Source organism: Haemaphysalis longicornis, unplaced genomic scaffold (assembly GCF_048455015.1).
Source record: "Haemaphysalis longicornis isolate Haplotype H1 unplaced genomic scaffold, Haemaphysalis longicornis Haplotype H1 scaffold_4, whole genome shotgun sequence".
NCBI classification, from domain to species: domain Eukaryota; kingdom Metazoa; phylum Arthropoda; class Arachnida; order Ixodida; family Ixodidae; genus Haemaphysalis; species Haemaphysalis longicornis.
In genome coordinates, this window is record NW_027526361.1 from 96,077,432 (window position 1) to 96,101,353 (window position 23,922).

Below are 23,922 nucleotides of genomic sequence, written 5' to 3' on the forward strand. Positions count from 1 at the left end.
TTATACCCCCTGAAGTTCGTTGGAGCCCCGAGAAGTTTGAATCGCTCCAATCAGGACTCTTGCTGGCTGAAGTTTGAAATCCGACGAATGGTAGCGAAGCGGTTGAGTCAGCCGAGCCGCCTGGATGGGGAAATGGAGGGCGACGCCCACGCAATCTTCGCGAGTTTGCCTCCAGACGAGTCGCAGTATGTCGGTTGCCGGTCATTCATCCGATACATGATTCGGCCGAGCCGCCGCGACGCAAGGATGAGGCGACTCTGCGGCGCTGCATGTTTCAGCTGGTTTCAGCCTGCCCGCCGCGGGCGCTTCGGTCTGTGAATCGGCCCCGCTGTCGGCGCGTCACCCCGTGCAACGCATATGAGCCGGGCGCTTTAGCACAACAACACCCAGTGGCTCTGGCCCGAGTTGCAAAACGATGAGCGTGCATCACAGCATCCTGCAATTGACGGGTGCATTTATTGTGTATATCACTCTGACCTTTCCTATTAAACACGGCTGGGGCCAGAGGGGTCGGGACGGATTATCATATGCACCAGAGCCTCGTTTCTTGCAGTCATGACCTTTCAGCTTCAGCTAAGCTGCGCGGAAAAACAAAAAGCATGTTCCAACTTTAATCAGCAGCTGCAGAACAGAATGCTTTGCAGGAGCAAACGTACTGAAGCCACACTTTCAAACACATTTGACACGCTCCTTGAAGGCTTCAGCACGTACCGCTAGGTTAGGGGATCGTTAACAAATAACTGATAGATAGCTAATCCGTAGACGGACAAGGTAGGTCCCGAATTCTTCCGAAGTGAAAACTTTGGTTTTTCCGAAAAAACTCACCCCTGCAGAATTTGCGCTTCGTCCATGGGTGGCTAGCTTAGATTTTAGTTTGTGGTGTCTACCTGCGTTCACGCTAAGGAAACCCCAACAGAAGCGCCTCTCCCCGCCCCTATTTTTTATCACGGTGGGGTCGCGATGAACATTGTGGACAGTTTGTGATCGTCAATTTTAGCGGAAAAATAAGCAAGCACCAATGGAGCAGCGGGGCTAGGGTAGTGTAGGGAAGGGGGGGGGGGGGGGGGGGGGGAATTGATGATGCGGCTTGGGAAGCAAGCACCCCTTTCGCACCCCCCCCCCCCTCCCGGCGACGCCTATGGATGCACCCTCAGCAGTGGTGGCACCTGCAGCGGCGCGCGCCGAAGTTTCGTGACCAGTGAAAGCATTGAAGGAATCTGGCGGTACGCGCACGCTCGTTTCTGTACTGAATGCACCCTTATCGCGCAGGGGCGAGTTTTATACACAATAGACGTAACGGCTGCGCCGCTTTTGCAGTACTTGCGTGCACACGGCCTGAAAACCGTAAACCCACCCAACACTCTTTCTGAGTTCGTGAGTGGCCGGCAGTAGCGGCGCTCGTTAAGCCTGAGAGAGGGGGAAGAGGATATCTCGGCTGCGGCACCCGCCTCTTCGGGACAATTCTCTACGCGAAGATCCCTTGGCTTCATGTTTTGTAGCTGCAACGGCTTGAGTCACCGCCAACGGACCCCGCGCGGCAGGCTCACATGAGGAGGTTAGGCTCTGCCACAAAGCACATGAGCACTGCACAAAGCTTGCAGTGCGCGAACAGAATAGCGGCTCTCTGATTCGTAACACCTCCGTGGTTTTTCGTTCAAGATGAAATGTTCAGTCAGCATGAACCAACTCGCCCAGTCCCAAGCAATTGACGCCCACGCCACCCCACGTCAACGCTGCTGCCACGACCTCCTCGCCGCCGCTGCAGCAGTTTGGGCATGAGGCTCGCAAACAGCGTGGGTGAACCGCCCGTTTCCGTACATCTGAAGCCGGAGCAAAGCGTGCGTGTAGGGACGGTCGTGAAATATTTAAGAAGATCCAGACATGAACCTTCAGGGCTGCGGTGCCTACTCATTAATAAACACCCACAAACAGAACCTCCATTAATTTTTATACTGATTTCTTTTGCTGCCGCGCTTGAACACGAAAACGCACAATTACTCCTTCAACCAGCCGACAATAAAAAGCACCTCTGCCCCCTCGAACAACAACAACAAAAAAGAAGTAGTGTAACGTCGCATCAAAATGCAACAGCAATATTCCTGCCGTTCAGAAGCGCTGGACACCACGCGTCCCGCTGAGAACTCCGACGCCTAAACAGAATTATGCCACAACAATCCACCTACCCTTCCGGAACGACAAGATCCTCTGCACGTTTACCTCACTTCGCGCTGTCACCACCTTCACTTCCACGATAGACGAAATCAGTCGGCACATACGCTATAGGGCCTCGCAACTGCGATGCCAAATCCAAGTTATACATATTCGCCTCTGTGCAATCGAAGCGCTCTCCCAGAAAAACTTGTCTACATTATACCCTTCCACATTTCATGTATCCCATTCTATATCCCGCCACATGCAAATTTTGCCCCCAGGCAGGCACCCTGTACCACCTGCTATGGGAGTGCCAGCCATCCCCAGCTCTCTATCTCTTAACCCCATGAACAGAGGGTATACCTGCTGCCCACCTCCGACCGTCGAGACCAGCAATTACTGGGAGGGCACGAATAACTAGAACGATACAAGGCATACCGAACTGAGGACGCCATCCAAAGTGCGGGTGCCTTAACACCCGCAACCCGACTCAAGCCAATAAAGTTTATTCATGATCACCATTCTCTTTGCTCGCCGAAGGTGTTTTGTCAGCGAGTGATGGGAGTCTTTGTTCTTCGGCTTCTTGACTCACGCTTCGCCGTCGGCTCGGTGCCTGTTTGACGCCCAGGATTTCCTAGGGAAGCGTTGTAAGCCCCATCAGGCCCTGTTTTGGTCTTGTCATTCAGTGGTGTGGAACATATTTTTTATACATAAAGTCCATTGTCTCTACCCACCACACTCTGCCGATAAGGGTAGGCTGAGACTACATTACCCCCAAAAATATTTAAGCATGGTTGCAACTGAGAAGAAAGTGCCGCAAAATTCGACAGAAAATTTGCAACCTTGCAAAATTATTTAGGGCGAAAAAACCTGTAGTCTGCGCCAGATAAGGCAGCGAACATGCAACACTGTACCACACCACGTGGGCTTGCAAGAACACACCAGCAGCCCCCATTATTTGCACCCCCACCGTCGAGCAGTGGGAGGCTGCGCTGTGCAGTTCGGACCTTGAGGACCAACGACAGTTGGTGGACCGGGCACGCAGGACCGCAGCCGCCGCAGGGGCCCTGGACTGAGGGTTTCTCCCGCTTTCAAGCGCAAATCTCTTGAATAAATGTTTTACCACCACCAACACCACCAATCAACTGTGCCACTAGCATAGCACAGCTAAATATTTTTTGCCTGCTGTATTTTATTTACGTCTTGCTCTCTGAATTCTGTATTGGGCCTGCACATACTTGGTTAGTTTTGGTTTTTCCACTGGGGCTTCACCTTTTGTTGCCATCGAACTGAATTTTATCTGAAAACAAGTTTCCGAGAGTGCTCACTAATTTGCTACTTTCTCTCCATGCCTGCTATCTTTGGAACCTACCTTGTTCGTTATTCGCGGTTGTCTCATTCCTTATTGCTTTGTCAGGCATTTTTAGGGGTGGGTCCCCTAATAGGCTCGGGCTGTCGGCGTCTCCTGTCGTTTTCGTCGTTTCATGTAATCAGGGTACTAAAACACCGGGACACTCGTTTTCCAACGCCTCGCTCTAGAACGCTTCGTGCTTCAAAAGCAAGAGGCTTTTACAGCAACGCTGTATACCTCTATCCCCCTAACGTTTCATCTTCGTGGCTAAAAATGCCAAGGCGCCAAGAATGTCCTTCTACACTACATGTTTTGCCCCGCCGAAGGTTTTACGTTAGTGGAGATGGCCCAGTTTTTTTTTTCTGACAGCGTCGTATGTTTCTATTTGTTTTTTTAAGATGGCATGTTTTTTGCAGTTACTGTGCTATTGTATTTCTCTTTTATGTTTGTGCGGAAATATTTCCTGTTAACAGCTTGGTACCAATAATCAATGGTTAAAGCAAGCAATCGTATAATCACATGAGATGCAGGCAATCCCTTCCTCCCTCCCCTCATGTTCCACGAGGGCACGATCGTCCGAACCGTCTTCTTCGTCGCCGTCTTCTTCGGAAACATAAGCCTTTTTCAGGTCACTGAATTGTAAGCGAAATGAAAATAAGTATAACTGTAACTGTAACTAACTAAGGAATAAAATGTAAATTAACAACATGCGCTCTGACATTTTGAAACACGTAAACTTTTCGCCGCTGGGGCACCGTTGCAGTGCAACCGCGTGCGCGCCTCAGAACTCCACGGTCATGGTGGAAGGTATGCACGCATAAATATTTACTGGGCAGAGAGGTAAATTACGGTGCTACGAGAATTTTTTCACGTTTGCTGTGGACGCCTACCAAAGCACCGTCTGAAAACGCGCATGTAAACGGGGAAAGTTGTATGCGAGAATCCCTGCGTGCTTCCTTCGTGCCCGAAAACCGTACCGTGGCACAGATCGCCATCTTGCCACCCGACCCCTAGCTCCGTGGCTTCTTCTCGGCACGGAGCGCTGCTGCCTTCTCTACTACTCCGTGACCGCGCAGCAGTAGCAGCGAGGGATGACAGTTTCCAGTCTCGGCTACGGGAAGCGATGGCTCCGTACCTACGGTCTCCCCATAGACGTGGCTGTGGTGCTCATCTATCTTTCTGCGATGTGTGAGGTGAGGGCACATTTGTGGTCTCGTCTTCCCGGTTTGAAATAACCACGCCCTTTAGTGGTACTTCGTCCAGATTGAGGGCGGGTACTTTCTGAAAATGAACTAATTGAACTTGCGGACTTCCCGGTTTGAAATAACCGCGCCCTTTAGTGCTACTTCGTCCAGATTGAGGGCGGGTACTTTCTGAAAATGAACTAATTGAACTTGCGGAATTTTTAAAATATTTTTACCCCTAGCAGTTCTTTTTATGCCACTTTCGAGAGTTTCCACTGCGCGCTCATCGAGGAAGATCTTGCAGGGAAAATCGAGCGATATGTTCAAGTGCAACGCCAGGATCTTCATGTGGCCTTAAGTAGTGGTCACCTAACGACTAGTTTAGTGTCAATTCCCACAAGGCTACACCCTTAATAAGTTTTTGCTCTTATGAACACTTTACGTACGCTGCATTTTGTTAAGGGCAACATCATACCACTAATATGCTTACTAAGATTAGTCTTGCACTATGCCTAACTTAGGAAAAGGTTTCTCTGTGATGCTGTATTATCTAAACCAAGGGCGCCTCTCTGTATATGCTTGCTTTTGTTTGGGTTGTTACAGTTTTTTGTTGTAGCGCTGTGTTGTGTCTCCGTTCACAGGCACAGGGTCTGGGCTCCTTACTAACGGAAAATTCAAAAACAGCTTCACTTGCGAGACTACGGGGCGTGTTGATAAGCCGAAGGGAGCTTAAATAAATCCATAGCCCTCGCCTTATCGCTGAGGTGTATCTTTAAGATGTGAAGCGCCAACATTTCAATTTTTTCTACGTTTCAAAATGGAGGAGATGAACCATTAATTGTTACTCAAGAAACGAATGCAGGCAGCGGAGGATAGCAGGTGAGAAGTATACGAAAGGTCTGTAAATATGGAGATGTAAAATGACCACTTACACTGCCCGTGATACACCAATAACAACGGGTAAATGGAATCGGAGAAGAGAATTAGTTTTATCTCTGAGAATTAATGCATTCATAATGCTGAGAAAAACATGAGTAAATCAACTGCAGTGCTCAAATGGTTTCTCTGGTATTTTTTAGAGCAGCAGAAGGCGAGAACTAATCAAAGTGCTGAAATGTAATTTTGTAACTCAAGAAGTGGCAATGCTCGCACAAAGTATACGCATAAAGCGTACCGCGCCCATGAGACGAACATATACGTTCCAGCAAAGACATTGGCAAGTGAAACAGCCTTTTTTTTTCCTTTAGGGGAGTTCTGGTGCTCCGTTAATTATCGGCCAGTCTGACTCTACTACATCGAACACAGCACGGTTGGGAACTCATCTCGCATTTCTCAGGAAGTTCAATAGAAATTAACTCACCCGTAAAACGTGGTCCCACTGGGTTCGTCTTTATTAGTTTGTTTTGTGCGGTTTGAAACTCCATGTGTGCGTTGATCGCCCGCTCACATCGTGTTTTGTTTCCCTTTGACAGGCTTTGCTTCTATCCATCTTCGCAGCGCACATATAACATGACAAAGGGGACGAAAACACTGAACCCTTTGCCCTGTTATTTGTGCGCTGCGAAGATGAATCTGTACCAACTAGCCCGGTTTTCTACGCTGTGTGCTTCTATCGAAATGGAGGCTATAGTAGATAAGGTAACAAAGCTAGCAGGTAACACATCCTTCCTCTCGGTGACAGTGCTTTTGATTGATTTTCTGTGTTTAATTTATTTCTTGTCTCACTTGTGCCTTTGTGCCCACTTTAGAAATTCCCGCCCCTGCTTCAAACTCACTAAAGCGTTTGTCACGTGTAATTTTTCCCTTTCCTTTGCAGGGAAAATCAGGCAAGCTGGGAGTAATCAACGTGGACACCCAAGGCGAGAATTTTTCGTTCTGCTACAAGCACTATCCGTCATTCAAACCTCTGCCAGAGGGCACGACGGAAGCGGTAAGCGCACCAAAACTAGAAACAGTTTTCAATCTGTCTAGTTGTCACCCAGTGCCATTGAATAACTTTTATACCGGTTCGCAGAGTTCTGGTTTGGGCTAGTTGGTATCGATGATCCATAACTTCGTGTAGCGCAAAAAGACGGACAAGACTTTGTGCCTGTCACATCTTTCTGTGCTTGCCCGCCAGCCGTCGATACATACCCGGAGTGAATAACGCCACAGTGCGACACCAAACAAATCCGCATAGCTGTGGACCTCCGAGCGAGAAACAAGCCTGATAACAAACTACAGTAGACTCGCGATAATTCAAACTCGAATAACTGAAACTTTCGGTTAATTCAAACAACTTTCAAAATTTTGGTTGACCCGCTCTTTCTTTAGTGTATTTTAGATCAGCTTAATTCGAACTGCTCCATTGCGCAAAAATAGTTAATTCCTACTTTTAAATGCAGAGCATTTCTTTAACTCACGATGTCACCCGTTCTTGGCTATCTTCCTTGACGTTACCATTCCGCCGCGAACCAGACAAACCTATTTTACTAATTGAGGTGAATTCCGCAACGTCCGTGCTGATAACCCCTCGCAAGAAATTAGCACCGACAACTTCCAGGACTGGGTAGACAGAATCATCTCCGATGCCCGACTTGTAAGCACTCGCTTAGACCCAGAAATTCCTTCGGATGTAGTAGATTCCCGGCTACAGCACATGTGGGAAGCATTCAAAAGCATACAACGCCGCTGGCGCAACAACAAGCATAACCGCAAACTCCGCCTGAAGCTAGCTGAGTTAACCGAGTCCATACGAAACCACGCTGCCGAATTAGCGCGAGATCAATGGGCCCAGATCTGTGATCAGATGAAGGGAAACTTAAGTATGAAACGCACATGGTCACTTCTCAGACATCTTCTAGATCCCGAACGGTCCAAGACAACTCAGTTAAATCGACTATCCGCCATAGTTCATAATTTCCCGGGCACAAATCAGCAATTCCTCAATAAGGTACGCTCTCTTTACATCCCGACAGGCGATAAGCAGGCTCTTCCGTCCTATTCAGGGGAAGCTAATGCTGAACTAGATGCGGAAATAACGGAAGCGGAGGTACGAGCCGCCCTCCTCCACATTCGCCCAGGGTCGGCCCCAGGACCAGACGGCATCACAAATAAGATGCTCCGTAATCTAGACGACCAATCTATTTCAACCCTTACAAAATACTATAACCATTTTTGGAAACTCGGCGTTCTACCCCAGTCCTGGAAGCACGCAAAAATTGCACTGATACCTAAACCGGGGAAGCCGCTCAATATTGAACATCTTCGGTCCATCTCCCTCACTTCATGCATTGGAAAAGTTCTAGAGCACATTATCCATGTTCGCCTTACGAATTATCTCAACTCTACTAATTTTCTTCCTCACTCCAGGATTGGCTTTAGATCAGGATTGTCCACTCAGGATATTCTTCTTCAACTATCCCGGGAAGTAATTACCCCTCCGTCAAAAATGGACACGGCCGCTGTACTTGCCCTAGACCTCACGAAGGCATTTGACCGGGTATCACACAAGGCAATCTTGCAAGGGCTGGCAACAGCTTCCCCTGGAGAACGTACTTACAACTACGTCAGGGACTTCCTCACGTCTCGCACTGCAATTATTCAGGTCGGAGACGTCACATCAAACGTTGTTGAACTCCCCTCAATTGGCACTCCGTAGGGCGCTGTACTGTCTCCGCTTTTGCTTAATCTCGCCCTCCTCAACATCCCCAAGAGGTTGGAAAGAATCCCGCACCTTCACTTTAGCCTGTACGCGGATGACATTACACTATGGGTACCGAGTGGTAGCGATGCCCTCATAGAAGAAGCCCTACAAGCTGGTGCAGAGGTGGTTGTCGAGGAGGCGGGTGCGGCAGGACTCAGCTGTTCATCTCAGAAATCTCAGCTCCTTCTTCTACCCGCGAAGCGTAAATCGAAAGCCCCACCGGACATAAAAATTCAGATTGGGACCAACACCTTTCCAACAGTAGGAAGTGTTAAAATTCTTGGTCTTTTCATACAGCGTAACAGATCAAACACTCAATTTATATCGCACATTACATCGCATGTAAACCAAACTATCGGCCTAATTCGACGAATAACCACCCGTAACAAAGAACTTAAGGAGACAGAAAGACTCCAGCTGGTACAAGCTTTCGTGATAAGCCGCATCACCTACTCACTCCCTTATCTTAATGTAACAAAAACCGAACTGCAGAAAATTGATTGCCTCATTAGAAAAGCTTATAAGGCGGCGTTACAAGTGCCCATGCACGCATCCACTGCTCGACTCGAACGTCTGGGGGTTTATAATACCGCGGAGGAACTCGTGGAAGCACATCATATTAATCAACTGCGTAGGCTTTCGGCCACCTCCACCGGAAGGCACATACTAGATCGTCTGAAGCTGCACGCCCCTCTAATTACTGATAAGAGACTCCCCATTCCGCGTGATACGCACGCGTGTCTTATAGTCCGCCCCATACCGCGCAATATGCACCCCATTCATCACAAGGGTCGCAGGGAGCATAGAGCACGAGAGCTGTGCCGGCGCTTTCCAATAAATCCAGGCATACTTTATGTCGACGCGGCGGACTATCGACACCACGCCGCGTACGCAGTGGCAGTAGTCGACCGACCAAATGCCCCTCCTGTCACCTCCCTCTCCGTCCGTACCACCTGTCCCGCGACGGCGGAAGAGACGGCAATTGCACTAGCCTTAACTCAACGGCCAGCCCCCGCAATCGTAATCTCTGATTCGAAGACGGCCGTGCAAAATTTCGCCCGGGGTCTAATAACCGCGCAGGCCCTCCAAATTCTCTCCAAAAATCCACCCACCACCCCCATAGAACTGATCTGGACCCCAGCCCACACCGGTGTGGGGGGTAACGAGGCGGCCCACGCTACTGCTCGAGAACTCACTATCCGAGCGGGCCCCAGCCTTGTCCCCTCCCACGGTGCCAGATCGGCTCGAGACAGCCTCCTCAGCTATCACGACTTGGTCTTACACTACCGTCTCTCCCGCCGCGCGTTTCCGCCCGCTCATGTCAGTCTTAACTCCCAGGAACGCACGTGGCGGCTCTTGCAGACCGACACTCTTCCATGTCGTGCAGTGCTGCACCATATTCACCCCTCACTATTTCCCTCCCCCAACTGCCCTTCGTGCGGTGCTCTGGCCACCGTGTCGCACTCCATGTGGGCATGTCCTAATGATCCCTTCCCCTCCATAGCGTGTGACGAGCAGTGGGAGGGGGCGCTGGGTAGCTCGGATCCGGGGATCCAAATCTCCCTGGTGAACCGAGCCACCGCTGTCGCCGCCAGGCTCATGCCACCGGCCACCCCGCCCTCTTAACTGCCTTGTACAATAAAGTTTTTCTCTCTCTCTCTCTCTCAAGCCAAAATCAGAGCCCTATACAGTTTAATAGGTCATTGCAAGTAAGAACAGCGAAACACGTGTCAGCATGATTTCAATCCGGTTTCATCCGAATAAAACATAACTTTGCCAAACGCAGCCTTAGAGGGTTTCGTTTCTGGCCGCAAAGCGTAGACTTTCGTTCTTCCGAGTCATGTGCTGCTGAATGGTCATATCAATCCCTCTAAAAAATCAACGTTTAACTCATGGAGCTGCACTTACGCCTTTTAATTTACACCTGGACGCTATTTCCTCCACCACGCGTCAACCTCGAACAACGCTTAGACGCAGGAGGCCATACAGCTGGTGGACATGACGGCGCAAGACGCCTGCCTACCACTGCACAGGATCAACCTGAGCGGCAAGGTGGTGCTGCTTCGCGACAAGGGCGGCTGCTCGCTCGAAGAGGTGGCCGAAAACTTCCACCGGGCCAAGGTCTACGCCATCGTCATCGGCATCTCTTCCAACAAGCTCGTGAGTTGCTCGCTATGAGATGTACTCGTGGAAAGTGTCCGCGCGGTAGCAGTGCGTGAACAGCTCGTATTGGCAGACACAACACGCTCGCTCGTGTATCCCATGACAAACATGCTCCGGCAAAAAAAATGGCTGCTCATCAGAAGACTGAAGTCCTTTCCAGTTATCCCGCCTGAATTGAAGAGAACTGCCCCACTCGTCTGGCTTTCTTTTTCGTCTTTACGGGTGGTACTACTGCCCGTAATATTCATGACATTTTACAAGATCCCGCCGCGGGTCTTCCCGTGTATATTTTTTGAGACCCAAGAGTCGGAAACACTTATACCTCCCCCCCTCCCCCTCCAAGTATGTCTCCAGGGGGTACTTCAGAAGCATCTGCTTTGTGCGTCTTTAGCCCAGCACTTGAGGCTCAGTAGGTATTTGCATAGCATCAACAGCTTAATTTTGAACTCGCTCACCTTTCGGCGAGAGTAGTGTTACACCGGAAGTTAAAAGTAAAATGAAGGGAGCTCACACTAGTGCGTAAGACTTGAAGGTAACGAAGCTGTGCGCAACAAGCTTCACGGCCATCACGAAGGTTTAAGTCCACGATTGCAGCCGATTTGCTTCTTCACTGCCGCAACAAACTTTACTCCATCTTTGTTGCTATAACGGCGAGGAGGAAGCAAATCTTAAAAGAAGACTGAACGAACGGAACGCGCACACTTAAACTAGGCGCCGCAGGTGCAACTTGTTTCCTATCACGTGTTCTGTGTCGAGATCCCTCTCCCCAATGTAAGCTGTTCGACTCTCATCTACTAACTCGCGGTCGTAGCCGAGTGGGTAGAACGACTGACTCTAACTCCCTTCATCTACCAGTCTCAGGTTCGAATCCTGTCGGTGCCGGTAGTATCTTTCTTTATACTATACTGAGTTAAGTGAAACGCCGGAATGAACGAATTACTAACAGCTTCGCTGTTATAATATCGAGCTCCCAACTGTGGACATCGTATTCCCGGTGTGAAATCAACGCCGCAACTCCCTCGCAAATCAATTTCAATTTCAATTTCGCAAATCTCTAATCCCAAGCAATTTCCCTTACTAGAAATCATATCAGTTGCTTAGCGGCGACCAAATAAGGTAGTGTTAGTTTTAACCCCCTCTCTGTACTCACATTCTGTACACCTGTCTTTGGGGCATGGCATACGAGGTGAATGGTTGTGGTTGTCATTTGCGCTCCGCACGAACTTGGAAGTGATCTCCATTCCTGTTGTTTGTTCGTTTCAGGATGACGTCGAATACGAAAGGCAGTCGACCAAGCCTCTCGATGTAGCGGTTGGATTTGTCAAGAAAAATAGTTTGAACACCTTGCTGGTAAGCGATACTTTTCTCAATGGCAGCCACCAAGCCGTAGTTCACATGCGCAACTAAATGTAAGCGCACGAAACAAAAGATTGGCCCCGTAGCCGCTCACTTCTTTCCAAATGACGACGAAAGACGATAGTCCTCTGGCACCCCTGCCACGTGAATGCCTCTCTTTTCTTTCCCGCACACCTCCGGCGCTCGTTGCTCTTGTTTTTTTTTTCCTGCCTCGATGAACACGGTGGTGGTTCGGAAGGCAGAAAACAATCGTTGTCATTGTTGTCGTAGTCTTCGTCATCATAGACACGGGAGACGGGCCGGGAAGTATCATGACTGCCACCGTTGTCATCGTCGACGCGGCACACTCTTCGCCTGGGTAATCATCATCGTTATCGTTGTCGGGTTCATCGATACCCAGAAATTTACAGACAAGCTAAATGCGGCCCACTATGCAGTTGACGCCATCGAATTAATGTTCAGCGTTTGGCGCACCGTTAAGCTAGAACAGATCATTCCATGCACTGGGCTAAGTTCACCAAACGGAGTCAAAATGTTGCGTTCGAGCTTTGAAATTAGGTTTTGCTGATAATGTCGCCACCCCATTTCCCGTGCTCAACTGTCAGCATTTCGTACGTGTACCGGTGTTTGCTGGTCCATCACATACGTTCTCTTCGTGGGTTGTTGCAGAAACTTATGACGCCGAAAGAACCGGTTTCGGGAAAGTTGTTCGCCAAGGACCAAGAGGTTGACATAGGCCTCATCCTCATGTGGTTCATTGCAACATTCACAGTGGCTGCCGGTTCCTTCTGGGCCGGTGTCAGCAGCCTTGAAATGTAAGTTGGGAAGCCGCTATATTCCTTGCCAACAAAAACAAAGGTCGTTGTAGGGGAAATGAGATTCTGAAGACAATCGCGCAATGTGATTCTAATGACTGGCGTATCAGTTACGTCGTACAAAAGTCTTTGATCTAGCATGGAGTTTCTATTCCGCTTCCGTCGAGTGAAAAGAATGAGTGCGCTTAAACAATTTGGCGATGTTGCCTCGTTGAGTGATTATGACAGTACCATTGAAATGTTCTCTGCCTATTGTTGGTATTGTTTATTATGAATAGTTTATCGATTCAGTGACCAACAGGGTTTCCTCAAGGGAAAGCTGGAAGTGCGGATCGAGTCGCAGGTGACCGGTTGTTAACAGGAACTGTAAAATCGACTGTTGGGCTCGTTGGTGTTGATTCATCTTCAAGTAGCGCTTCAAACAGGACGACAGCAGAGAGGACACAGACGACGGCGCTTACTCGCAACTGTTTTTATTACGCATAGCACAAATACAACTCAGAATAGTATATACTATATACAATTGAGGGATTGATTTGGGCACGTGTTTATTCTGAGTATACAGTATTGCTGCTTATGCGTAATAAAAATAGTTGCGAGTTAGGGCCGTCGTCTGTGTCTTCTCTGCTGTCGTCCTGTTTCAAGCGCTACTTAACGATGTCAACGGGAACGCCCATTGCTCGCCTAGTCTCAAGCCCATTCTACATAATGCGATTTTTTGTGCGAATTCGTTGTTGCGGCGCTGCTCGCGGGGCAAAACGATTTATTTTCGTTGCTGCGCCAAATCGCAAAACGTGCGAAACGACCGAACTTGCCTTGTGAACGGCGCTTGGTATTTGGCAGTTTGCTGCAGTAAGGAAAACAAATTCGAGCGGCGACGCAGCAGCGAATTCGCAGCGAAGTTCACACCATGTAGAACAGGCTTCACACGGCGCACATGCCGGGAGGAAACGAACCATTGCGTGCCAGCCGCGATTGGCAGTCACCCCGAGTTGTCGGAGCGGCGCTGGATACCATTCCAAAGCGCAGGACACAATTGTATTCACATTATTGCACACGAAAGCAGAGACGAGCACAGTTACCCGAAATGTAGTTGGTATGGTATCGGGCGTGTGTTCCGAAAGAAGTTTGTCTGGGACACACCCAGGAAACGTGTTTTTCTCACTTTTTTAAATGCGAATGCATTGCTTAGTCGAGCCATGTCAGGCGCCGTGCGGCGTCCACGCGCCCGCAGGTGTTATCTCTCCGCTCTCACCCCCTCTCCCATAGCAACAGCTGCGAGCGCGCGCGCTCCTCCTCTCCCCTAGCAACCGGAGCAGGTGGTGCGGGCGGATCAGCGGCGAGTGAGTGGAGAGGAGGAGCGCGCTCGGGCGTGTGAGGGCGCTCGCATCGCGGGAGCTCGCCGGAGCTCCCGCGTGTGTGGGAGAGTGTAGGCGAGGGTAGGCGCGGTGCTTCGGTGCTTCTCCTCTCGACGCTCGCCCCACTCTCCCACGCCCGCATGCTTCTCAAAGACCCTTTGACTGTGCACTTTACCGACCACAAGGCAGTGATCGTGGCCGTCAAGTACAACGACAACACAAACAGGTGTTAAATAAATGGTTACGCTACAAATCACCGTCTCCTCATTAATTATAAATTTCGCGAACTCTCGCGCAAAAGAAATGCATTCGCATTTCCTCACGATTCCCTTCGGGGAGGTGCGGTGAATTTTTTTTTCTTTTTCTGTTGGACCATTTTAAAAACAAGTATACTTCAACGGGGAAAATGATGAACTACTTCTTCGATGCCTTCCTCGCCATTCTAGACTGATGGCTTTCTTTTGGGCCTTCAGTCACAGAGCTCCTTATTCCCTATTCTGATTGAAGGGGAAGAAACCAATCAGTGAAGAACCCCCAGAAAAACATGTGAGAAGAAGTTGCTTTTTTTCCCATTGAAGTAGACGCATTTTGAAAATGTTCGCAAAAAAAGACATAAGGTCGAGAAAAAAAACTGGCCCCCTGGGTGAAGCCCAAGCCCACGACTTTCTGGGCAAGGAACATTTTGCGGCGAAACGTCTTCTTCTTTTTTTTTTGTTTATCTTTTTTTTTAACTTCCCCGGCAGCCGAGCTTGTAAGGCGCTGGACGCTTAAAAAGTGCATTTCTGGTTTGACATGTGCAATGAAGTATTTTCGTTCGTTGCCTACCCGTATCAATTTTCATCCCCTCCCATTTATTTCCACATCTAGCAGTTGCGGGCGCATTCTCCCGAAACTAATAAAAATAACCAAAGCCAGCATGAAACGCGGCGCAAGCCTGATGTCACAGAATAGCTGTGTTCGTCTCACTATGCTAAACTCGATGAGCGCTATATAAGCCACTGATAACCATTTACTCTGTGTTATATGGCGGTCGTCAGCAGAAGACCAAATCAAGCACGCAGTACAGTATATAAGTGCTTTATTTGTACAGTGCCCTGTTCAGTCTTCGTATACTTTATCGCGAGCCGCTGCAAAGTCTTCCTCGAGCCTTCCCTCGCCGCTGAAGACCTGCGCTACTATTTCTTCTTGTTATTCTGGGCGGTTGCATTCTCGCCTGGCAGCGCGGCGCGCTTCCTGATAAGCCGTCACCTCTCCGACGTCCGGATCTGGGGCGGTATTCTCGAGTTTTGTCCCTTTTGTGTCCCTTTCAAAAGTGTCCCTTTTGGCGAGCCCTGATTGGCTAAAAGCAAACAACCGGAAGTGACGTAACACAAGCGTGGCAAACCTACTGCCAACCTTCCTTCATGCTGCCAACATCCACTGCTTAACCGGAAGTACGTCACGATGAAAGGGACGCAAAAGGGACGTTTTCAAAAGGGACAGTTACGAGAATGCTTTGGTCGCCCCATCCCCCATGTGTGCGCCACAGACTCGGAGAGAGTTCTGCTGCCGCCGCGCTGAGTCCGAGTTTTATGAGCTCAGGTGGTTGCCCCTAGCAACGCTGAGCGAGTTACGTCAGTAGAAGACGATGGTCGTTTCGTCGGCGACGCTGCTTGCTCAATCGCTTGTGATTATATGTTTTTTCTTCATTCAAATGCTTTAGTTTCTCATTTACAGCTTCGCATAGCGCGCGCACTAGCCCTCTTTACGACCGTTCCCTGGCGAATCCCCCAGTGTAGGTGGCGCCGGGCGCTATCACGAGACGCAAAGTTTGTTCTTTTGTTCCAACCTCTACTTTCAAATTTTTTACCAATTTTTGCTTGTGATTATATGCTCTTTCTTCATTCTAACGCTTAAGTTTCTAATCTACAGTTTTCTGTAGCGGGAGCATTAGCCCTCTTTACACCAGATTCGTGGTCAATCCCTCACGTGGCCACCGAGAGCTTTCACGATACGCATGCCCACGTGCGCTCGGCATTGCGGTGGAATTTTTTCGCCGTATAGGCCTCCTGCGCTGCCCAGGGGGCGCTGCGCAAGCGGCTTCCGGCCAGTACTTCCGGGTAGTACAAAGCTGCGCGGGTCCCATAGGATCCCGTGTTGAAGGAAGCAAAATGAGCTCGATGCTCCCGATTGCTTAGCGACGGGGTCACCAGCCCATCCCCGACGCGTCCCATCTATTCCGGCGATCAACTTGGCATTAGGGGAAAAAGGTTTGCAGCGCTAAATACGTTTACAGCGCCAACGAAAGTGCCGAGACCGTGACGGCGCTCTGCCACTCGCAGGTTCACCGATCGATGGTCGTATGAAGTGAGATTTGAAGTGAAACTTCTAGTTTAAACTAATATTCTAGGTGATAAAGACTTCTCAAAAACAGCCGATCAAAAAAGAAGAGTGACGGAATCGGCGATGGTCGCGCTTCAGCGAGTCCGGCGGACCGCAGGCTCGCCTGCTGCGGTGCGCCGCTCTTTTGCGTACCTGCGCGCTATGGGTGCACTTTCATTAAACAGTGCTCGTTTGCGTCGCCGTTACGAACACATGGTGCAGCGTTAGCTTGCAGTTTTGTTGCGTGTCTCAGCGACAAAATGCAGCGACCGTCAGAAGCGTGAAATCTGTTTTGCGATTCCGAAATTAGTGGCCGTAAAACAAAGTGGTCGGGTGAACTGAGAGGCCACTCGCTTTCCTTGTTTGCTCTCACTTTACTTAATTACGCTGTTTCAGCATACATTCCCAGTTCACACTTCATAGGCTAGAATGAGGGTCAGCAGCGTTTTTAAGTGTAGGGCCGAGTTGCATGCAGCCTACAAGGCGGAGGGGTGGACGGCAAATCGGGTGGGAAGGAGAGGGGAGCTTTGAATGGAAAGAGAAAAAAATTCAGCGAATTTTCAATAACATTTGGCAATAATCTGCTGAAGTGTGAAGATGGGGGGGGGGGGAATTCAACTGGAAGCCACCAATTCTCTGTTCTTGTCTGGCTGTCTAATTCCAGTTGAGTTAAAACTGGCGTGTCGACGTTCAGATTGTTAGCGACGAAACCTGCATTAGAAGATAACCAACACACTCAGTGAGGATCGTATATAAATATTCGGGGCCCCGCCCCGTGCTTGCGGCTGCGTTATGTTATGCAAATATAGAAGTACACATCTCTGCAGGCACCGGGCGTGCGATTCGTTGCTTGTTTTACATCCTTGAATAGCGCTTAATTTGTTTATTTGACGCTATTGCCTAACCTACTCGCTAGTATACATGTACCCTGCCGTTCGTAAATCGTGCGGCGTAAAACGCTACGCAAGAATCATTTAGTTTGCGAAAATACGAAACAAAATTTCCACTCATTTTCAAGGCGGTGTCAGGCCAGCAGTGTCAGCTGAATCGGCTGCGCAATTCTTGCGTTCGCTTGCATGCTCCTGCTGAAGCAACCTTTTGCAGTTACCTCAGGATATAGGGTGAGCAGTGTTCCGTGTTTATGCTCCTCGTGAACTTTCCTTTGTCGACCGCACGCAAGAAGAAAAAAACGGTAACTGTCGTCAGGAAGTTAAACCACCCGACCTGGCGATACTGTACCACGCCGCGACGACCGCGACAGCTCGCTCAAAAGAAAGCCGATAAATCGGCTTCTTTTAGCGGATGTTATTTTGTTTAGCCTCTGCAACTACTTTAAGGGCTATTTCATACAGTATGCAGTCATTTAAACGCGCCACAAAGCGAATAAACTAAGTACAACCAACTTTCACTCTGGCTTGTAATTGAAAACACATGGAGGGCGGTGAGGATCGTCTGCTTCTGTACTACCCAGAGGCGTCGGCCACTAGGGGCGCTGCATGTCGCCAAAACTCCAGCGCAGAAGGCCTATGGGCGCCGAAAACGAGAGCTTTAACAGCTCTTCTGTAACAATTGGAGGGGTATGTGCTTGCTTCACTGCAAATGTCGTCTAAAGAAGATAGTCGCCGGCCACTCCTGCCACGGTATCCCTTCACAGCTCTCCGATCCCATTCACTCGCTTCCCCTCTCTTTTCCCTCCTCTTGTGATGAATTCAAAGGGGGTTCACTCATCGAAACTCATCGCAGTTTTTTTTTGCCTTAGATACGCTCTCACGCCACCTGCACGAACAGTGCGCAAAGCATCTTTTTCTGTATGTTTTGTTTCTTCACTGCCTGGAACAGCGCGACCGGTAGCTTTGTTCTTTTTTGTGCATGCTTATATCTCGCACTAGCTGGAGCCTTCTTCCTCCAAACGCGTTATTTTTTTTTTACTTGCTCCACATAGTCTGGACCCCAGGCCAAGCATCCCTCGAGTGGAATAAAGCGGCCGACGCCGCTGCCCTCGAGCATGCCTTCCGGGCCTTCCCCTCGTTGGCAGACCGATCGATGACCTCCAGCGATTACATTCCAAGAAGATACACGGATGTCCTCGCCCATTACCGACTGCAGCGCCGCATTTACCCCCCACCACACCTCAACATGACCAGAGAGGACGCTATTACCCTCAGACAGCTGCAAACTAACACCTACCCCTACAGAACACTGCTCCATGCCATCTACACAACAACATACACACTGACTTGTCAACACTGCCCCACACCAAACACTCTCTACCATATGGTCTAGGAGTGCCGACAATCACCATCATTAACCCCCCTACCAACCCCAACACTTGAGCAGTGGGAGAACCAGCTGACCAGCTCACGGCCTCAAGACCAGCAACGACTGGTGGACAGGACCCGCCGGGCAGCCAAGTTTCAAGGCTTCCTGGACTAAGGAGGCCTCCAACAACGGAACTCATGCAGTTGAATAAATGTTTATTCCTCCCCCTCCTATCGTAAAAACCAATAAAACGTGTATTCGTAATTTCGTAAAAGAACGCGAGGACTACCGGTTAAGTACCTACATTTTGCCTCGCATGTGTGGGAGGTTTTGTTTGTGCTTAGAAATGTCGACATGCATAACTTGCACCAGCAGTTTTAGCAGACTGAAACCCTTCTGCCGATATAAACTTATTTTTGAGAAGGAGTTTCAACTTTGCGTCGGAACACCGAATCGAGAGGCAGACCAACGCCGCCTTTTTCACACACACCGCCCAATATTCGCGTTTAAGTATCCCAAGAAGAAAGGCTATCGTCTTTCAAGCTCGCGCATCCCATTTTCAGCAACTAACCGCACACGCGGGTACATTTCAGGTACCGCTATAACGTCCACCGAACGAGTCAGCCGAGCGATTCATCGGATAAGGCGGTTGATGCCCAGCCAGCCAGCGCAGACGGTGGCGCCGGTGACGGTGGCGCCGGTGACGGGGCCCCGCAGCAGCCCCTTGATCTCCAGTTCGAAAAGCACGCCAACGCCAGAATCACACCAACGGTCATCGTGGGCTTTGTCTTTTTGATGTCCGGCGTACTGGTTGTCATCTACATGTTCCTTGACTACATGGGTAAGCGCGGCTGCGTAGCGGTGAACACCGTTTCCCTACGAACAGCTTTAATGCGTGACATTGTTTGCCGAGAGACCCCACAGCCAGCACAGTGCAACGCCCTGCATTCGCACAGAAACGCAGAATTGGCGGAAGTAACGCATTTAATCGTTATAATATCGTAAATTTACATAACTGATCTCACGAAAGCTTAAAAATAGAACAAATATAAATTCTTCGAGACCGAACTCACAAAATCGCATGTATGCATTTTAACATAAAAAAAACGAAAAAAGCCAGAAAAATAACCCCACGAACGCGAATCTACCTATAAAGAGAGGCGCCCGCCTGGCTGACTGACTGACTCATCACCACCCAGCCAAAACTGCTAGATCTGGAGACTTGAAATTTCTCGAGTACATTTCCTTCACAGCATAGGTGCTCACTAAGGCGGAATTTCCGGAATTGCTCTACTAACCGAGGACAAGGGCCAAATTGTGCTTTCGTAAATTAGTGATTATATCCGCCACCCGTTCACATATCGAAGTGTTTCTTGCTGATATGTATAGCCTTTAAGAATATCTAAAAAAAATTATACTGTTCCACTCAATGTGAAAGCTGTCGGAAGGGAAGAGCAGCGATTCGACATAATGGGCTGCAGCGCCGTTATCTGCTCACTGTTGCCACCCAATGCCTTTCAAATTTCCCGCCTTCGCAGTGCTCGCGCGCACCCTGCCTGAAACAGCACCAGCGGGAGTTCTGTTCTTTTTGCGCTTGCTTTAATTTCGTATGTGGAGGTGTTTTGCGTCATTTCGAACGCGCAATTCTTTTTCGTGCGCGGGTGGAGCCTTTCTGCGCCATTTCGAACGCGCCATTTCTTTCTTACGCGGACGCTTTTTTTTCGCTTACTATATATATATCGTAAAAACCAACCCAATGAGCGTTCCTAACTAAATGAACACGGGGGCTGCTGGTTATATACACAGATTTTGCCTGAAACATACCTGCAGTTTTCTTTGCGCTAAACGACGGAGAGGTGTATGACGAGCGCCAGACGTTTAAAAGATTCGGACGGTTGTGATTATTTAAACCGCGTGGTTTTCGAAACCTCAGCGTGACTACCTGACGCCGGTACAGAAGGCTCTACTTGGGTCCATTATCTCGCTGCGCCACCTGATTCCGGCAGTCGCATCGACCGTGAGCGAGCGAAGACGACAAGGCGAGCACATAAAGTGGCCTGCACTTAAAAGTAGCTTTGCGATGTCGCCCTAACCAACACTATAGACGTGATTCCGCATCCTTGAACAAAATGGGTCATTCTAAATATTCTCCAATAACTATTTCACTGATTCTTTTATCCAATTGATTTTTGCTGACATGTTACTCATACAAATGCAGAAAAACAATTTTAAGGATTTCTCCCTGCGACGCCGGTAAAAGGGCCCCATTTTTACAAATGACACGCCTGACGAGCGGAAAAGGCCTAACAGGTGATGTCCACGATCGCCAAATTTTATGAGCACATTGTGATTACGGTGTTGGAGCTCAATATTCCTGAACATTTTAAAAATTACACCACGGAGAGAGTAAAAAGCGGTGAAATCTAATTTTTTTATCGCACGCTCATTGAGATATTAAACTGTTTTTTTGTTGAGGTAGGTAGCTTACTCAGGCAGGTAAACACTGTTCCACAACATATCTCCGTGACACCCACCTAAGAGAGGCAATCAGGATTTCGGTAAAACGCTGTCTTGTTACACATTCCTGAATAACCACACAGCCCGTTGATATATCCAATTCGTTTTTCCTGGGAAATGGTGCCAATCCTGTCGGTCTAAAATCGATTTGAGGACTTTCGGATAAAAAGGCGAGCGAGATTTTTTTAAATTTACATCTCTGTGGGCGTGGAATTCAGTTGAATATTCCCGCGTTCGCATAGCGCTCGCCAACTGTCGGCCCCTTCTGCAACCACGCGCCTCCTATAGGAGCCCCTGTCATTTATCATAAAACTGTAACCGATGAGCATTGTTCATACCTGCGTAAATAACCTTTCGTATGGGCAAGAATATCTTCCCTCACCCAGTCCGCCTCCATCGTATGTCTCCAAAGCAACCTCCTGCCGAATACAAGTTCTGTTTACAACCCGGCACTCTTCCTCATATCATATTAGAGTGCAAGCGAAACCCCAATCTCCCCCCCTTCCCTTTCCCCTTGCCTTCCCTGAGCTGTGGGAGAACCTGGTGACTAGCAGCGATCTGGATGTACAGACACTTTTGGCCTCCAGAGCGAATGCTGCCCGCTCATCACATGGCTGCCTGGAATAGGGAATCGCTCCCACTTCACTGGCTCAGTAAAATGTTTTTCACCTACTCACTCACTCGCTTCAGCGTACCACCTTGTTGCAATTTGTTTAGCGAAAGTTGCAGTAAAAAATTACGCCCACCGCCCCTCGCGGGAACCTTGGTGTGATGTGACGCTGAGGGGGGTTCAAGCGCAAGCGGAGAGCAACCGTCGACCGAAAGGCCGCCGGAGAGCGGCACACCGGTTATATGCGCAGCGCGCCCGAAGGAGAGGAGACCGCGGAAGAGAGAGTACTGCACATGCGCCGGCGCCAATGTGTCTGCCGCGGCTATGACGCAACACAATCCAACACAATCCACTTTAATCCAATCCAATCCAAATCCAATCCAATCCAATCCAATCCAAGCCAAGCCAATCAATTCGTATCCAATCCAATGCCGCTCGCGAGAGAGGGTCATCGGAGAGGAGAGGGGGTGAGCGGCGGAGAGCGCAGCTCGCGCGGCGAGGAGAATGGGGGAAGGGCGGACGACAACAACGCCGACGACGTTGCAGGGACGAGGCGAGTGAATGAGATGCAGTCGCATCTAAAACACGAGCTCTAGACGTTTCCCATTACCACGATACGCCCCCCATTGAAGCCCATGCATTGACAGCAGGCAGGAGTTCCTAATTGTGTACCACTTAACAATGAGCTGTCCAATTATGACATCGCAAATAACCGAATACGTGTTATACCCATTACTGTCTTTAGTTTAATGGCCTACCCAGGCATCGCCGGGTACTACCGCTAGTCAAAAATAACTAAAACGGACCAACTCTGCACTTTGCCCATGCATCTGCAGAAAAGTACACTATTGGCGAAGTTAACGCAGTTAATCGCTGTAATAGCGTGAGTCGGGCAGAAATAAATCAGGGAGAACTTTAAACAATGCCACACCCCAGAGAATTCGGGTGGTCACAAAAAAATCTGGCTATAAAATTCACAATGACGGTAACGACGTATGAAAGCATTTCGCATTGGTAGACAAAATACAAGTTTGGTTCTCTGAAAAGTCTGTTTGTCCCCATAACAGCGGTACCATTTTACCGCAAACTTCGAAAAACAATCGAAACACTGAACAAAACAGATGCAGCGGTGGCGACTCCCCTGACATTTTCCGGCGATTTTTCGATGACGTCCTCTAACCGCGGTTCCGCAATTTGAGGCCGCCTACCGAAGGGACCGCCAACAAACTTTACTGGGCGATTTTAGGGGTACCTCTAGTGCCTTTTCCTCGTAAGAGCGCCAAAGCTATAACGTGCAGTTTACGCACTCATTACTACGTTTTTAACAGCGGAGCTGTTGTACAAGACGTAAGTTTGCCGCTGCAGAAAACTTTAGTGCCCTTCCAACCTGCGGAGAATGATGACCTGCAAAGCAGCAAGCCCTCCACGGAGTGCACGAAAGAAAACACGTTTGTTTGTAATTTACGACTGAGCATACTTCATAGCCAATTACCTGAATAAAATTTGGAACCGACCCGAGCTTTATTCTAGCGGACAAGCGTAGAACTGTCTCTTTTCCTCCCGCGTCGTAGGCATCTTACCGTTTGTGTAAACCGCCAGCCAATCCGCTCTTCCACAGATGACACCGGAACGGCCGCAGTGGGCTATTGACGGCCACGTTGAACCTCACGCCAACACAATGCACATGTCATCAGTAAGGGTATGAAGCCTAAATCTTCGCGTGCTTGTTGCCCCCCCCCCCCCTCGGCTCGCGCTGTGGCTTTAGCAACAAAAAACAAAAAAAATTCCAGCGCTATCGTCAAGCGGAACCACACATGTAAGACAAACTCCATTAATAATGCTAAAACTGAAAAATACCCTGCTTGGGAGAGGTCACCGCGGCCGCCGCATTCTCTAGAAGCAGTTATGGATAATTGGAGACATGGCTACGAGTGTGCCAATCCTCCCCGAGACGACTTGCAGATCCCGCCACCACAGCCTCGAGTCGCAGGCGAAGAGCTCGTGGAAGTAGATCTACAATGCTGAGGATGACTTTGCATCCACCACGCCCCGCGAAGACGACGACCTCTTTGATGCGTACGACGACATTTACTAGCACCGCAACTATGGAAG

General features: G+C 49.3%; 1 protein-coding gene across 1 annotated transcript in view; it reads left to right on the forward strand.

Moving 5' to 3' along the window:
* LOC144179857 (uncharacterized) overlaps positions 1-23,922 on the forward strand; it is a 114,637-nt gene that overhangs the window by 66,499 nt on the left and 24,216 nt on the right. The window contains exons 11-14 of the mRNA XM_077708283.1: positions 6,503-6,616; positions 10,349-10,531; positions 12,560-12,705; positions 19,277-19,524. Of these exons, the coding sequence (XP_077564409.1) occupies positions 6,503-6,616; positions 10,349-10,531; positions 12,560-12,705; positions 19,277-19,524 (691 nt within the window). The remainder of the gene's footprint in view (positions 1-6,502; positions 6,617-10,348; positions 10,532-12,559; positions 12,706-19,276; positions 19,525-23,922) is intronic.